The sequence below is a fragment of the Lissotriton vulgaris genome, chromosome 7 (genome assembly GCF_964263255.1).
Source record: "Lissotriton vulgaris chromosome 7, aLisVul1.2, whole genome shotgun sequence".
NCBI lineage: Eukaryota > Metazoa > Chordata > Amphibia > Caudata > Salamandridae > Lissotriton > Lissotriton vulgaris.
The window spans coordinates 793032690-793051087 of NC_141695.1; the positions used below are offsets into that span (position 1 = coordinate 793032690).

Below are 18398 nucleotides of genomic sequence, written 5' to 3' on the forward strand. Positions count from 1 at the left end.
GGAACAGCACCAAAGGAAAGGCAGCATCTGAGAGGGAATCAGGTGTGACATCAGCACATTGATAGTAAACCCCAGTGAGTGCAGAAGGTTCGCCGTAGTCTGGAGATGAGAGATGACAGTCTGGGGTAAGCCCACCTGCAACAACCAGTCGTCGAGATAGGGGAAAGACATTGCACCCCTGATCTCCACTGATGAGCTGCAACCACTGCCATCACTTTTGTGAACACCCGAGGGGCAATGGCAAGGCCAAAGGGGAGCACGATGAATTGAAAATGTTTGTGGCCTACCATTTAACAGCAGATAGAGCCAGTGGGCAGGCAGGGTGGGACTATGAACAAAGGTGTCCTGCAAGCCCAACGCCCCATCCTGTCTCCCGGGTCCAGGGCGGAGGAGACCTGTTCCAATGTGAGCATTTATAATTTCTCCTTCTTGAGGAAGAGATTGAGAGTTCGTAGATGGAGGATAGGACAACAGCAAGTGTCCTTTTGGAAAACAGAAAGTAGCGAGAATAACAACTACAGCCTACTTCTGGCATCAGAACCCTCTCTATGGCTCTCTAGGCAAATAGAGCTGTGACCTCCTTGGGAAGAAGGCACAGATGATACTCCATCAGCCAGTCGTGGGATGGTGGCATGGGGGAGGGCAGTCTCGAAGAGGAGGGAGTAGCCCCTCTGGACGATCTGCGAAGCCCACCTGTCCAATGTTATAGACTGTCAGTGGGGTAGGTGATTATGAATTCTGCCACCAACTGGGTGCCCATGGCAGTAAAGGGGCAGGCTAAGAGGATTTGGAAGCTGTTGCAGTCGTGGTGGTGGTGGACTGACGAGACTGCTGGCCACCTGACCTACGAGGTCTGTGGGTACCATGCCCTCAGCCAAACAGAGGCTGTGGAGTCTGTGCGTGTGGTGCATTGGCTGGAAGCCCCTTTCATTGCCACGAAAGGAGTAAAAGTCAGATTGAGGTGTGTAGAGGCGGGGAATGACCAGGGCAGAAACTGGCTCTAGGTAGGTATGACTTTATTTTCTTTAAAACATGTTTGTGTCTACTAGTTAGTCTCTCAGCTGCTAATGTTGCGGGGTCCGTGATGGCGGCTGGCACCCAGGTCTTCCTGGCAGCTGAAGGGTCAGGCCTTGGACTTTCTCTTCAGTCCGGTGACGAAACGGCATCCCCCAAAAGCATAAAAAGAAAGAAAGGAAGCGGTCAATGAGGCTGCTTGTCTGATGCTTACTTCCAAGGGGGCCGGGAGTGAGGAGACACCTGTTGCACTCTTGTGAACTGTGCACGTTTTATACAGTGGCGAGTCAGTGAGGGCATGTGGTGTTGGAAGACAGGGGAAAGGCAGTGAGGGATACGGGAGGGGTTCCGCGAGTGACCAGGAGCGACTTGCCACCCGTGGTTCTTTACGGGCGTCCCCGCCTCCCCACCCAGCCCGAGATGCAATCTTGTACCTGAAATAGCCACGCTCTCCCGTGAGCGTGGCTCGGGGATGAGAGGTGTCATTGGCCTCCTGGCTCAGCCTCCGTCGGCGCTGGCTCTACTCCCGTGGATGGCTCCTTGCAGATCTCGGGAAACAGCTTGTTCGTTCTCGACTCTGCCGCGGCTCCACTGCTCTCCTCCTCTGCGTCGGTGACGTCGCACACCTGTTGGTGTGTTCCCGGGATTATATCTAGTGGTTGTCCAGTAACGTCCTCAGGGGGCGGAGCCTCGTCGCAGAAGAAGGCCCAATAAAGGGTCCCTGTTCTTTTTCATCGTAAGCGTCTTGACTCATGTCCCAGGATCAGTCCTCCTGTTGGGGGTGAGAGAGAGAGGAGGACGGATGTAAGACAGTCCACTAGTGCTTCGTTTCTTCCTGTGACCCCTGGGGCTGGTCTGCCTGGTCACAAGGTGGACATGGGGCAGCAGAGAAGCCCAAGGACCTGGCTGTAGCACAAGGATCCTTAAAGCACTCGAGCGCTGAATTCACCTTATCTCCTAAGAGATGGGTGCCATTGAAGAGCATGTCCATAAGGGAATCTTGGACATCCCCTGAAAAGTGAGTCATCCTTAGCCAGGTGTGGCACCTAAGGGCCACTGTTCTAGAAACTGCTCTGCCTAGTGAGTCAGTTGTGCTAAGTCTGCATCAAGTTGTGAACTTTGCTGCGTCTCTCTCGTCGGTGACAGCTTGGGAGAGTACAGCCCATGCCTCCTCTGAGACCTGTGGCAGCACTTGTGCAACCATATCCCACAAAGTGTGGGAATAATGGCCCAAAAGGCATGCAGCGTTCATGGTCGACAATGCCAGACTGGCGGAAGAAAATAGTCTTCCCAAATGAATCCAGCCACCAAGATCTCAGGAGTAGGTGTTGCATTAGGAAATTTGGGTGCGGGCAGGCAATCATCCTTTTCACAGGAACCTTTGTCCTGGTTTGGACCAGGTACTAAAGAGGACGTCAGTGAGTGAGTCATTGAGCAGTAGTAGGGGTTCTGATGGGGAGACTCCCGGATGCAGCACCACTGTTGAGATTAGTCTTGACTGCCACTAGGGCAGCTGAAGGTCAAGGACCTCAGCCGTCCTCCGCACCACCACTGTGTAGGAAGCTCCCTCCTCCATAGCCATAGTAGGGGGAAAGCAGACCAGCATGTGAAGTAGAATCCAGGCCTCTATCCTCACCCAGTTCCTCATATCAGTCCGCACTCTGTTCTTCCTCATAGAGCTGGTATTCTAAAGGTTCCAGTGACCCCTCCCAGCCTTCCCCGAGGTCTAGCCCACGAAAATAAGGCTCAGTCTCTGATCTAGGAGGCAAGGCTCCTGCCGGCATCGGAGTCGTCGTCTAACGACGCACATCAGGCACCATGTCAGAGTTGGGATGACAATGGGGACGGTGGTGCCAGCATGCTGGGAGAATCGCCATTGGGACTGGTGCTGGGGCGAGATGGCACAATCAGTGTCGGTCCAGATCCTGGAACGGATCACTGGGGCCCAACCGGAACCAACGGTGTGGAACCAGATGGGGCCCCTTCCGACTCTGAGTGGCTCGAAGGCACACTGAAGAGGTCAGGCATCCCAAACATGAGGTGCATGGCCTCATGGAACTCCTTCAGTTGGGTGGGGTCGCTCTGGCTCTTGGAAATTCGGGGAGGCGCAGAGTCGGCATAGGCGCAGGTTCAAGGGAATGAGCAGAGCATCAAGAGGTTCCGTCTTCTCATCGGTAGACGGATAAGGAGAAGTCCAAGAGCGCATTGACTTCTTGCTCTTTTTCTAGTCAACCTTACCTGAGTGTCCTGAGTACTTTGAATAGGATGAAGAGGACTTGGGCTGCGCGTACAATCCTGAGCCCTTCCCCTCCACCGGGACTTTGACTTATACAGAGTCGTGTGCAGGGCCGCCAGTAGCTACAGGGACTGCTCTGTCAAAGCCTTCGAACCATGGCCCGGCAATCAGAGCACGACTTTGATTCATGTTCATGCTCCAAACACTACAGACAGACAAGATGCTGATCCATCACATAGATTGGTCGGTGACAGGAACCGCAGGGCTTAAAACTAGACTTGCATGAAGGCATCTTGACACACCAGAAGGTAAAACCTAAAAAAAAGTCGACAAAAATTCATTAAAAAAGCCTGTCAAAAAACAACAGAGGAGTAGCTCTTCTCCGGATCAGTGTTCGATGTCGCAGAAAGGAAAGAACTGATGTCAGCGCACCTGGGTGGCGCCTATAAAAGTATCACAACATCACTTTCCGTCATGGACGATGCCAAGGAAGGATACAAACGATTGACGCCTCTTACCGGCTTAGCAGGGTTACAGCTCACAAAAAATCTTCCAGATCCAGTTGGACGCCTAGGGAAATTCAAAGGTAAGGAATCTGCAGCTAGTAGTCACTATCAAGTTTTCTAAATATATTCAATTGCAACTGTTTCATTTCACTTAATTCAGAATGGTTTACTCCGTGGGAACTATGTACATCTGTAGTAGTAAGTGTATGAAATTCTTCTTAAAAACCTTATAAAGGAGTGTTCTTCTGCATGAGTAGAGGATCTTTTTTCTCACTGACCTTTGGAGGTGAATCTATGCTGGATTTCTCTACGATATACTTTGAAATTTGCAGACCTCAACTTTACTGAGTTCTTTGATTAATTTCTGTACTTTAACTGAGCTTTGCACTCCGATTTATTAATTATTCTTGACAATTCCAATCAATTTCTCTATGACTAATTCTCTGAAAAAAAATAAGATTCAAGACTTCTCTGCCTGGCATTTTTGTAGAACTAAAGGGGTTCCAAATAGTTAAATTGAAATAGACATCTAGTAATGCTTAAATTAAATTAAGATACAGTGTGAGCGAGGAGCACCAAAATCCGTAAAGTGATTAACACCACTTACAGTCTCGTCCGGTTCCGGTGTGTCAGCCGGCTGCTATGTTCTCCCACAGCTGTAACTGCGACAGAGTAAAACCTTAAAAAGTTTTAATATTCAATAAAAGCAGCCCTATCTCACTATGAGACAGCTAATTTAGAAAAAGAATTAGATGAGACCCAAGGGATGCAACGGTTATCGGTGGAAGAGAAGATAAGAAAGAAATGAGAGAACAGCAAATTGAAGCATTTTGAGTGCAGTGAAAAAAGCGGGGCTCTTTTGGTTTGGAGCATACAGGAAAGGAATAATTCTAAGGAGATATTAAATGTAAATAAATAAATGTTGTAAATGTTGTATACTTGTAAAGCGCGCAGCTGCCGCACCGCAGGCGTCCTGGCGCTGTATACCGCTGGGGAACCCGTCCTGGCTTTCCCTGTGAGATGGTCCCTTCTGGGCACCCCCAAGGTGAGACCAGGCATCCCCGGCGTTGAAGGGGCCGTTGTGAAGATTAAGCAAGCTATTGCCCAGAGTTGCAGAGTGGAACACAAGGTTGGAGTAGGCGCCAAGGCGAGAATTATCAGACACTTGTCTGTACAATAGGGATATGAGGAAAACAGAAGTCGTACTTCTGGATTTTTACATAAATTATACAGAGGAGAAAATGTAGTACTTGAATTGGGAAAAACATATTTGGCTGAAGGAGAGATGCTTGAGAGCACTCACAGAGAATCAAAGTGTTCTGTTAAATTAACCATTGCCAGAGAAGATAGAACAAATACTAAGAAAATAAAAAGCGGTATAGCTGCTGGCATGGATGTGATTTCTGGAGCGTTACATAGAGTTTACTGACACTCTAGATGACACTATTCAAGTGGTTTTTAACCAAGGATGAACACATTGCTAACTGGTAGAATGATGTAACCATTTCACTGATCCTGAAGCCCAACACTCTAATCAACGCAAGTCATACAGACCAATTTCTCTTTTAAATATTAACTAAAAAATCTTTTCAGGAATACTAGAGTAGTAAAACAATTGGTTCATGAAGACCAAAAGGGTTTATTAATAGACGACAACTACAGGAACTCACACAGTTAGTTGGGCTCGATTCACCTTGCAGAGGTTAGAAGAAGCACTTTGGCAGTGATTACCTTAAATGCAGCCAATGCCTTTGACAGGGTCAATTGGGTCTATCTATGGGAAGTATTAAAGCAATTTGGAATTGAAGGTGGTTAAATTAAAGATACACAAGCAATAGATAGGCCAAAAACTGCAAACATATTATTTAATGATAACCTGACCCTAAACCTGAATATCACTAGGGGTACTAGAGAAGGATGCCCTTTAATGAAAACCAAAAAAGTAGGACAAAGAAACAGTCATAGGTGCATTAGAAATAAGAAACAACAACTTGCATACTGTGGCAGGGACACACACTTGCACAGGTCTGTTGGAAGCTGTGAACCACCACGGCACCACTCACACAATATCCACTGAGCACACTCGCATGAGTTTGGTAGAACACTGCCAGAGAGGACTTACCTACAGAGATCTCACTAACAGAAAAACTCACGTTCAGCAGGAAGGCATTTGCATGCTGTCACATAACACAGTCAAAAGACTATGTAGAGGACAACAGTTAGAGCACTACCTAGGCTAATGTTGGAAAATGCTGGAATCTATATTTTCCATTAATAGGTTCTTATCCCAGAACTGTATGCACTAGGGCCTGACTGTTTGTATTTCTCTAGAATTAATTCATAGACCTCCAATATTTTCTAATCTGTAACAGATTTTTACCTTCCTTACTGCTGCCACTCAATTATTTGCCAAACACTTGCAAAGCCAAGAAGTTTGGCTCTAATAAGTTAATGTATTCAAACACAGCCACACCACATGTTCTTATGTGCATGCCTCTGTTGCTATGTGCTGGCCCCCTAACGCCAGACCTACATGTCCCAAAAGTGTCCCAGTGTAAATAAGGTTTCAAACAGCAAAGGGAAGGTGAACTCTGAAGAGTAAAGACTTTACAATATGCTTGCCATATTTTTATATTGTTTCATTAAGAGCCTGAAAAAGTGAATTCTGTATGCGCAAACCTAAATAAATAAACAGTTTGGTTTAGGACGCAATCATGTTTTCTCTATTAATGGTAGGGCTGCTCTTCTTATAACATCTCCACCTTTCACCACAGTAGGAAATGTGAACCTCTGCAAGAGAACTGAAATAAAGTGTCCCAAGTGTTTGACAATACAAACATATGGAATGTATTTACAATGTCATTAACTTTATCCAGAGCTATGTGGTTTTGGATGCAACAAATGTATTAATTCCTTCTGTTTGCCTTCGTTATATGGAATATAGTTTGCTAAACGACATATAATTAGATATCCTGCCTGAACAGTTGTGTTAGGCACTCATTCCACTGAGGTCAAGAGTAGCCCAGCGGAGATCCGAACCATCTACTCCCCAGTGATATCAGTTATATCTTACACTCCTCCAACATGAATCCATCCTTAACCTCCTTTTCAATGAATATGAATCATGGCATTCATATTTCGAATTGGTCTTCATTTAACTTTTACACCATGGGCGAAATATGGATGAACAGTAAGCTCAGAAAAGTTATTTTACATAAAGGAACATAATACCAGAGGATGTGGGAGCAAAGTCGCAGAACACAAGATAGCTCTGGGCTTTTCTTGTTCGCCCTCATACCTCAGTATCTGACTGGTAAAAATGTGGCTGGCGCATTTGAAAATTTTTATTAGACAAGGCAGTACACTGCACTTTGAAGAATGTGGCAGAAAGAAATTAAATTTTCAGTGTTTAATTAACTGTTGACCTAATGGCTCAGGTTATTCTGAAGTACTTAAATGGGATGCACAGATTACTTCACTGTACAGAACGCTTCACTGTCAAACTCTCACATGAGTATTTGGATGCAGGCATGTTGCCATCACTGCTGACACTTCATCTGGTGCACTGAGCTACTTGGGTAAATATCGAAGTCCAACAAAGTAGCATACATGTCACTTACACTTACCACTAGAGCTGTCAATGAGTGCTTGGGAATGCTCAGATCTGCGAATATGTGACGTTGCAACGCATGCCATTACATCGCATGCCGTTGCAACGCCAAACTTTACCCCGACTGTCTGTCAGGGGAGCGCTGGAAGTTGGAATAGATTAATTTACTACTCCAGTGTGTGCAACACCAGGGAAGGTGTTGGAGTTAAATCCAACACCTTCTACCCACTGCTGCACACCTTTTGTGTTGCAACGGCATGCGATGTAATTGCATGCGTTGAAAAGGCTGTTTCCCCAGATCGAATATGTGACGTTACAACTCATGCCATTAGCTGCATGCCTTGCACCTGGCTCCACTGTGTTAGTGAAAGGTTCAGTTTTTACTCATCTTACTTTTCCAGGGATTAACATTCGTCGATGGTAGCCAGTTCTCTTTCCCCTCATATGTTGGTTTCAGGTGAGTTTCTTTGATCATTAATCATATATATATTTTTGAGTGCATGTACTTTAGTTCATCTTTTCTCAAATGGGGGTTTAAGACACTACAAAATTAAAAGTCAGAATTTGAGGAATGCAATTTACTGGGTATTCAGTGCCTGATATAGATTGTGGCGAATGGGTATTCCGTCACAAATGTGACTGATATACGTCATCCTTATTACAAGTGAATTAGATGTCATAAGATTATCCATCCACCTTATATTATAAGTGAATTAAGACATAATACACTTGTAGGACGACGGATGGATAGCTGCCAAATGTGTGATGGAGTACCCATTCACCAGACTCAAAATCAGGCTCTTTGTTGCTCTAAACATTTAACCAAATTTGCCTTCCAATACCAATTGAGTGTACCCACTAGCCCATTAACCTCTCTTGCATGCTTCATGAAGGGTGTTTCAACTCCACATGTTACACAATGCTCTACAATAATCATCTGCATTTCAAGACCATTCAAACATTTTGTCTCTTCACCTTTGGATAATACTACCAATATATAGAACATCAAATCTTTATATTGCTGAACTTCTGCTAATTATGTTCAGCAATTCCAGCGATAGAAAACCCTTCCACTGATTGGATGTGGGCCATCTACCAGAGACATGTGGAGTTCTGATCAAAACTAGTTCTTGTAATATTGCTGCCCAAGTGTTAAAAGGTTTGCTTTGTTGCCTCAGCTGCACATTTAGATTTCAGTAATTACAGCCAGATGTTTTCATTTGAGTGAAATCAAGGTATTAGTATTCAATTAGGTGATGCTTCTGTTATCTCCAGTTAACTCTTCTCTGATATTTAGTAGCTCTTTTACATTCATCTGATGTTTCCATTCTTTTAGACGGTCTACCAATTTTGATAAGACCCGTCTTCTTTACCTGATTGAGCAACATGCAATGCAAGAATTTGTCTCATTTTCTCCAGTGCCCTCCTGACCATGCAAAGTTCTCTGAGCTTTAAGGTTAAACGGAAAGGGAAGCGCCATGGATATTGAAAGTTTTCTTTCTTGATGTGGTATGTTATTGCTTTAAAATCTCTCCCTTTTTTGAGGATAGATGCTGATATATCTTAAAAGAGGAGGATTTTGTCAACTTTTATGCAAAAGGTTTCTGGCTGTCTGTATTCATCATTATTTCCTCTTTCACTTGAAAAGAAGCAGACCTTTGGAAGCACATCAGGGATCCGTTTCTTAAGGATGTTGAAGGCACGGAACACCCTATGGATGCAATATAATGTTATTTCATTGTCTTTTGAGGCCTGAAGTACCTGCTGAAACAATTCCCAAACATGATTCTCAGGCTCATCTTTTTAGACATTGATTGCAATACTCAAATTCTCACATTACTGCTGTGTGATCTGTTCTCTTGATATTCTGATTTGTCCACCAGGGCATTTTGTTGCTTCTTCAGAATTCCAACTCACCCAGCTGTTTCTTCATGATCATGCACTTGTTCGGCCAGAGTAGTATTGACCTGTTAAAAATGAGTGTCTGCTTTTTTTAACAAGTGATCTTGACAAAGATGTGTTAAACATTTTCTAAATTTGTAAAGTAGCATCTGGATATCATCTTGGAGTACTTGCGCCTTGGTATCCACGGAGGCCGGAGGACCCTCTATCCCTTGGTGTGTTGTTGCGTTCTGTTGGGGGTCTTCTCTCTTCTTGCCAATCTGATTTACCAATGTTTCTTTGATAGATGACATTGTGGGAGCTTTGTTTTTGTCTGAAGCCATTTTAGCAATATTGTTTCAGGATACCACTCATTTCTACCCACGGAGGATATGGACCTCGTGTTCTCTATGCATGCTCTTAACATCTGATTGGGCAGCCTAATGGCTTCTCTTCAATCCCTTCACCTCTCCCTTTCATCTGAACTGTACTTTAGTTGCCACAAATAGCATGGAAAGACAAATGTAGATGGTTTGATATATGTATCCCTTGTGGCTACTCATTTCTTGGAAAGAGTAGTAGGGGGAGCCCTGTTACTGATCCAGTCACTACTGTTGCCCCAGCACATTCCTGGATCGAGCGCTCATCTATGAGCAGGATTATCTACTGCTCATCGCCTCTCTTCCTCCTGCGACTTGTCTCTAGTGCACAGGAGAAGCTACAGTCGGACCCTTCTGTCTCCCACCCAAACTGTTTAATTTAGTATCTGCTTGTACAACTCTCCAAGTAGTGGGCTAGCAAATTCTCGGAAGCCCATAAGCTTTTTCAGATCCCCAGTACAGCTCCTCTCCCATAAGGCTGTCTCCGCAATGCACGGAGCACCACCCTCGACTATCACATTGGCCATCTTGTTGCAATCTACTTCAGTGCCAGAAACCTGTATCAGATCTCACGACTGGCAAATCACTGTTTGTTATCCCTGCCACACTCCAAAGATGAAACCAAAGCCTATTTATATATTTTATGCCAGATCGGGACACTGAGTGAGAACTAGGGCACTGAGATTATACAAATGGTTGCTATGAGCATCCCTAGCAGGAGAGTTATATCACATTATGCACACAAGCAGAGATGAAAGTATAGTACTAACCTTCCAAAGCTACCAGTCACAGGATACGCAGATACAAAGGAACCGGCCACATTGGTGAGGCCTAAAGGAAAGAAAATATTTTAGCAAGCAATCTATTAAATGTAGTGCAAGTAAATCGGACATGGCCCCCTTCTGATGGTAATTTAGCAAGGTTTACAAACTGAGGCATTGATTACAATGGGAGAGGAGTTTATCACTTGGAATATAATGGTGGTGAAAATGTGAAGGATGGGCATTGATTCACCCAAGTTCACAAAGCCAAAGAGTTTAGGCAAATGACCATGCTCACAATGCACGGTGGATGGCATTTTGGTTCTGTATGCCTGAAGTCTACTATGCGATCTTCAGCTGATCCAGCTCTATAGTAACTTTTCCAGACATGAACATAATATACAATATAGCAATACATAAGTATTTCTATGTCAAGAATGTGCAATGTGATGCATAGATGATTTCAGACATATGTGGTTCCATAAATCCATGACATACTTTGTAATTACATTTATTGAGCATCCTGTTTTATTTTTAACAAACACTTGAAAGATCACCCAACAGGAGTTACTCTATACATTTAATTATCTATTGAACAATCACAGGAAAGTGCTGAATGTATTTGGATTTTGTGGGGTAATGTTCCTGTTAGACCTGACACCCTTGGCGTGGTTTTTCCCCATCTTTTTGCCTCTGACTCATGTATTTTTGATGCTGTGCTGGATTTCGTTTTTGCTGGTTTAGATGCTTTGGACCCTCTGCGACTGCTGATCAGTGTCAGAGGGTAAGTGCTCCCTCTGTAAATTGTCATATTGATTGGGTATACCTGATTGGCATATTTGTATCACCATAAAGTCCCTAGTAAAGTGCACTGTGTGTGCCAGGGCTGGTGATGACAGATGCTACTAGTGGGCCTGCAGCGCAGATTGCGCCACCCACATGAGTAGCTCTAAAATGGTGTCTCAGGCCTGCCAGCACAGGGCCTGTGTGCAGTCAGCGGACTGCCATGTCTGCCTGGCCAGTGTCCCCACTGGCTGGGCCTAACCCTTCCCTGTCTGTGCACATCAGCCACCTCTATGGAAGGCTCAAGGTACCCCCCTGGGCAGGGTGCAGTGCATGGATAAGGTAGAGCATGTACTAGTGCAGGTAACATGCTTTGGTAGTGAGCAGCAGCCCTTTTGTGTGCTCACTGCTGTAAGGCTATCTTGCTCCATAGAATAACATGGGGGAGGCTGGTCCCAATGGATACCAGCCTATCTGCTCATAGGAACAAGATGGGACATAAGTGAAAGATATCCCTGAACTCAGAACTTAATGACACATCTTTTAGTGAAGGTTGTTTTTAGATCCTGGGGTTGAGAATAGTACTTTTAGAAAGTGGCTGTTCTTTTGTCTAAACCTTTCTGTGTGCCTGGGCCTGTGTGTGGAATGCCTGTGTGACAGAGGCTGCAGGGCCCCGGAGGGGGTTGGAGTCAGCCCAGGGGTGAAAGGCAACATCTGCTGCCAGGGAAGGGGGAGGAAGAAGCGCCTGATAGTGCCGGGCTGTGTCTGCCTGACCACCATGCTGGCTAACTCCCCTGCCGGCCCACTGTCACCTCTGGCCCTGAAGCTGACAGGAAGAAGAACACCAGAAACATTCCAGTGCTCAGGGCCCCCTTGCACAAAGACTTCAAAGGACTTCAAAGGCTTTTTGGGGTATAAGGGAAGGACCCCTGACTACGGAAGATTAGATTCTAAGATTCTACAATCTAGAGGAACCTCTGCCAGAGGAAGGACTGCGGCAGGAGCTGATGGAAGATTGCCTTGCTGTGTGCTTTAATGGCTGACCTATCCTGCTATCCAACTGAAGGAGAGGAGAAGAAAGGGACTTTGCTGTGAGCTGTGACCCTGCCTGCTTGAAACTGCTAAGACTTTGCTGTGTGCTGTGTCTGCAACCTGAATCTCCAAGGCCCTGAGAAGAGCTGGCTCCCTGTCTGCAACCCAGGAACATAAAGGTTGCCCAAGGACCACAAGAATCTGCTGTGCCCCCCTGAAGCTGCTGTGTGGCTAAGAGATCGTGAAACCCTGTAGTTTGCCTGCTTAGCGCACTGGCTGCCCTCTAATCTGCTTGAGGGCGCCGCGCTGACCCAGCCTGCTGCGTGGCCAAGATCGACGTGTTCATCGACACGTGGGTGGTGCAGACCGGAGACTTGTGGGCCTCTCCAGCGCAAGGAGCGCTGAAAAACGATTGCTGGCCGTGTCACCGTCGCAGCCCGGGGTCAGTAACCCCCGTGGAAGTGCCCCGTATCTTCCCGGCGTTTGCGGGCTGAAGATCGAGCCCGCCGCGCTCTGATTGGGTGAGAGAGCCGAGCCCCCTCACCAGAGCCGCGACGGGATTGGTTGCTGGAGCGGAGCGTCATCAGCGAGGCCGCGCTGCCATTGGTTGGCGGCCTCGCGTTCAGAGGGGCTCGTCGCAGGAGCCGCGACGAGATTGGCTGCCTCCGCTGAAGCTGCGGGAGGTGCCGAAGAATTGCTGTGATCACCGCCGGGACCGGGGAGACTGACCTGACCTCGCCGAGGGATTCGAAAAGCGTCCCGCACCCCTGGCCTGCCGTCCTACACAAGGTGAGCATCACCTCCTCCCCCGCCGCTCGTTGAATTGTCGAGAGCGGGCAGGAGGGGAAAGGGGACCGGCCGGGGCGGGGACGAGAGAGATCTGCACGGCGCGGTGCGCCCGGAGCCTGAGAACGAGTGAGGCTGTCCCGGGGGGAAGAAAGAGTCCCTGGGCCACGCGGTGAGGTGCATCTGCAGCGCTTGAGGCCCATTGCTTTGCGGGCTGATAGTAACTCATTGGCATAGTTTGGCTTGCTCGTTTTCAGAGCTAAATGGAGATAAAGAAATCGTATTATTCTTAATATCGATTTAGAAGAGACTTGAGACTACATTTTTATTGAGAGACTTCTTACATACATGCAACCATTAAAGAATTAAGTGCAACATTTTTATAATGAAGTGATCATCGTGCAACTGCTTGATTTACCTTGCTGAAACTAGATAAAGTTATATTTCATATATACTTACCTGTGTGGTCTCAGTTTGTGGTGGATTGGGGATTATTGTGGTGTTAAGTGCAAATGTTATTCACATTGCCTCTGTTTAGCCTAGACTGCTCGCGCCATGCTACCTAGAGGGTGATCAGGGGTTATCTCAGAGGGTTATTCCTTCACCCTGACTAGAAGCAAGGGTCCCTACTTGGTCTAAGGTACTTACCTCTGCCAACTAGAGACCCCCAGTTCTAACAGTTCCTTTGCAAGAATGTTAATTGTTTCTGTAATGAAGTTAAGGAAGATCCATGCATGTATGGGTTTGCATTGCCTGAAGGATTCTAACCCTATAATTATTCATAGCACATTTATACTGTATCATTTATTTAGCTGATGAAATAATGCAGAAAGGAGTCCTAATGCCTAGATGAAAATTATGAATTGGGTTATGTTCCTTCTTGGTATTAGAAACGGTTGGACTTAAGATCTGTGTGTTTTGTCTGAATGTCCAGTGCATTCTGAATCACATTTGTGGCACTCATCAGCCTTTAAAAACATAAGTTTCAGAAGCTTTACTAGAAAAAGTGGGTCAATGCTGAAATCAATGAAAAACGTACGAGTAAGAAATGTAGGCACTTTAGTTTTACTGTAGCTTGAATATAAGCAGTTTCAGTTTGAAAAGTGAGAGTATGAAATGTGTGTTCTTCTGAAGTGTTACTATCTGACTTGAATAGTTGCCTTTGCCCCATAGATACCAATGTATGTTTATTTTATCTGTCCATTCTTTTTTAACTGCATTTTATCTTTGTGTTATACAGAGATATTCTTGGGAACTGGATATCTCAATGCTATTATTTTAACCCTGAACTACGTACAATGATTTAAGACCTGAATGAATACCTGAAGTTATCTTATGTGATGGTATTGATAGTCTACTTTGGAAATGCGTTCATGTATATATCCTTATGTGTCTTTATAAAACTGTGATGGAAGATTAATAAACAAGTCTTTTTTAGGTAATAAAACACAGAAAATGCTATCATACCCATTCTACCACTGTGCACCCCTTCCTCATCAGTCATTCTCTGCCCGATTATTAAATGAACATACAGTCAGACACCATTTTTCCAACATAGCCATCCCCCTTTTGCACCTTATTGTGTCCCTTCCTATGAAAAAGTCTTACCAATGGCTAGCAGCTCCTGGTTTGGATCAATGTGGTAATTGTTCTGAGAGGCTTAAACAAACATAGGTAGAGAATGTGTTAGAAAAAAAATCTAAATTAATTATATATTTAAGCAGATTTCTGAAAGCAACAGGAATCACTTCATATACAACTACTACAATAAAATATTTTACAACTGTATAAATGAAGAGTGGCTAGATATGGTTACATATGGTATTTAACAAAAATAACAAAGGGGGGGAGAGAGAGTATATAGATGTATTCGTTCTCCCTAGTCAGTCGTATATAAACAAAAATAATCTACTGTTACAATGGAAGGGTTTCCCTACTCTGGTTGGGAGCACCCTATGTTTGTAAAATACCCATCACACACCAAAAGGACCCTTGGTGTCATGCTTCATCATTGGGGTCTTCGCACCCCTCTACGGGATGCAGCTTGCTTTGACCTACGACTACGCGGAAGCACTTTCAACTGATGACTATGTGTGGTGTATGTGAGGGTTACTTATTTGTGAGTGGTGGGGTTATACGGAGAGTGATGTTTAAAAAGGGCCTGGCTCGTGGGGTCAGAAACTATTTTAATGGGCCCGTGCTGGCGCTATTAAAAACGTGCAGAATAAGGAGGTGTATTATGCAGGGCTATGTGCATTACCTCCCATGTGTGTGTTTGTGAACATGTTTCGGAGACTGGGCTCCTTCTTCAGGACAGGGTACACAAATCCCCACCTTACTCACGTTTCTCTAGTTCGACAGCTTTCATCCCCGACACCTTCGGGCTAATTTACCTTACGGCCAGTTCCTTCGCTTACGGAGAAATTGCACTGACCTAGTCGCCTACAAGTCCCAGGCATCTGACCTTAAAACTAAATTACGAAAGAGGCAGTACCCAGACAGGATCATAAATGCCACCATGAAGAGGGCAGGTAACAACAATAGAGAAGCCCTTTTAGAAAACAGAGTACAACCCAGTACAGAGCAAACAAGACCCATATGTGTAACTACTTATAGTACACACTCCAACGAAGTGTCAAAGATCATTAACAAACGTTGGCGCATTCTGTCCAGTGGAACACTGGGATTTGAAAAACCACTTTTTGCTCACAGAAGAGGGAGGAATCTCAAGGACATGCTGGTCCATACTCGCCCAAAACCTGATGTACCTCAGCCACTTTCCCAACATGGAATAGAAGGCCACTTCCCCTGAGGCAACTGTGCCAGCTGTCATTTAACAAAAAAGAGCAAACAATTGATATTCAGCAACGGAACCAAGTGGGAACAACATAGAATGACCAACTGCAACAGCAGGAATGTAGTGTACATGATTTCCTGCCCCTGTGGCCTAGAATACATAGGCATGACCACAAGAGCAGTAAAAGTGTGGCTAAATGAACATAAAAGTAACATACGGTGCAAGAAAAGCACTACCAAAATGGCCACGCACTTCCTGCAAGCACAACATTGTGTTAATGACATTAGCTGGACAGTAGTGGAGCAATTACCAACAGAGGCTGGCCTATTCGAAAAAGAACAGCGGTGGGTGTTCCGATTGGGCACCCACATCAGAGGCCTCAATGATGAGATTCCTTGGGGACAACTATCATGAATAAAATGTGAAACACCAACCCACCTCATCCCCTTTACCCATGACCGTTCATAAAAGCAAGAAGATTAAGTACTCTCACTGTGTACTGAACCAGTATGATCGATAACTTAATAATGTGCATTCATGAAAGCAAGCAGACTTACAGCTCTCATTGGGTATTGAACCTCTAGAAGGCTTCATATAAACTGGGATCAGCTTTTGTCTATTTAGGCTACATGTGTACGGTTACCAGATTCCACAGGACGGTACTTACCAATGACCGTTCACACAAGGAAGCAGTTTCATTAGATTCATTATGTACCAAACTACGTGTATTTTGAAACAACTGTGACCAACGTCTATCTAATGTATGTGTTGGCCGCATGAAGCAAACATAGTAAACGCGCCATTGTTAGTATCACCGAACCCGTGGACCCAGAAGAAATAATCTGTCAGTATACACAAAATGCGTATGAATGGGGACACCCATCCCTAAAGCAGACGTGCGCAGTAGGTAACATCACCGCAACACAGACAACGCAGACAACGCGCATGCGCAGGTATTAGTCTTCAACACAGACATGCGTGATTGACCGCTAGCTGACGATTGTGCACCGGGATACCCATGTTTGGGCACATCCGACCAATTAAGGGCTCAAATTGACAATTAACGGCAGTATATAACCAACGACCGCACGGCAGACAACGCACTTTCAGCGGAGCCGCGTATGGGGTAGTCAGGAAGCAGTTTCTTCTAGACTTTCGTGAGTATGTCACTTTGGAGCAGAGGTGAACACCACAACGAGAATGTGAGTACTACGGAATGCAATAACTGTGCATCATTTGCAGGTAGCGAATCTGCACGTGGACCCCAGCGTTCCAGAGGCTCATGAGGCATTGGAATTGATTTATAACAGTATGCTCTTTCAATTTCTTTTTCCTCTTATTACCTCTCACTGTATCTACCCCAGAACTTTATATTCACCCTAAAGCAAAGAATCTTTGAGTGTGTGCTTTATGTTGAGTGTATTGTGTCTTGTACTTGTCTTTTTTCATGCCAGGCACAAATTCACAAGTAGCATGACATTGTTGTCTAGTGATCGGAGCCCGCACTATGATATTACTTCTCCACAGGTCACTGCGCCTAGTGTTTTATTTTAAAAGGAGCGGACCACCAGAAAATATTTTTTGTCCTCTTCTTTTTCAGGTCGACTGTATTGCGACAACTGACATACTTTGTAGGCACATATTGAACCTCACTTTTGTAAATTCAAACAACTTTTCACTGGAGAAACGTGAGTAAGGTGGGGATGTGTGTACCCTGTCCTGAAGAAGGAGCCCAGTCTCCGAAACATGTTGACACACACACATGGGAGGTAATGCACATAGGCCTGCATAATACACCTCCTTATTCTGCACGTTTTTAATAGCGCCAGCCCGGGGGCCCATTAAAATTGTTTCTGAACCCACGAGCCAGGCCCTTTTTAAATATTACTCGCCGTATAACCCCACCACTCACACACAAGTAACCCTCACATACACCACACAGTCATCAGTTGAAAGTGCTCCCGCGTAGTCGTAGGTCGAAGCACGCCGCATCCCGTAGAGGGGTGCGAAGACCCCAATGATGAAGCATGACACCAAGGGTCCTTTTGGTGTGTGAGGGGTATTTTACAAACATAGGGTGCTCCCAAGCAGAGTAGGGAAACCCTTCCATTGTAACAGTGGATTCTTTTTGTTTATATACATGTAGTATTTAGACAGTGGAACGTACAACTGAATTGTCCAAATAGCAAAGCGACATACATATGCATTTTAATGACATTATAGATATTGTAGAGATTTATTTATTCTTATTCTGAAAATGCTGAACACAGATTTCACTGAAAAAAAAATACAAGAGTTCAACAGGTTTCAATGTGGACTGGTGGTCTTGTGATATAAATGCTAATGAAATTAAAAACACTGTTGTGTAAGTAGGATTCAGTTGTTTACAGTAAAGTTACTAACTCGCAGATCTACACCTGCAGCTAGGGGTAGATCTCATGGAATGAATTCACCATTTCCGTATGGCGATCTCTGCCTAGATTTAGACTTCTGACTCTTTACCCACTTTATGGCCGTAAAGTTACTTTTAGCAACTTTCTCCCTATTTGTGGAGCTCTGCAGTATTGGGGCAAATATCTCCCGACAGGAATTAATGGTACATTTTAACAAAA

The 18398-nt window shown here is 45.0% G+C and overlaps 1 protein-coding gene across 3 annotated transcripts in view; it reads right to left on the reverse strand.

Moving 5' to 3' along the window:
• Positions 1-18398, reverse strand: part of SLC26A11 (solute carrier family 26 member 11) — a 300059-nt gene that overhangs the window by 108408 nt on the left and 173253 nt on the right. For all 3 annotated transcript variants that reach the window (XM_086931048.1, XM_086931049.1, XM_086931050.1), the window contains 2 exons: positions 14598-14648; positions 10398-10458 (listed from right to left, as the gene is read on the reverse strand). In XM_086931048.1, coding sequence (XP_086787174.1) covers positions 10398-10458; positions 14598-14648 — 112 coding nt within the window. The remainder of the gene's footprint in view (positions 1-10397; positions 10459-14597; positions 14649-18398) is intronic.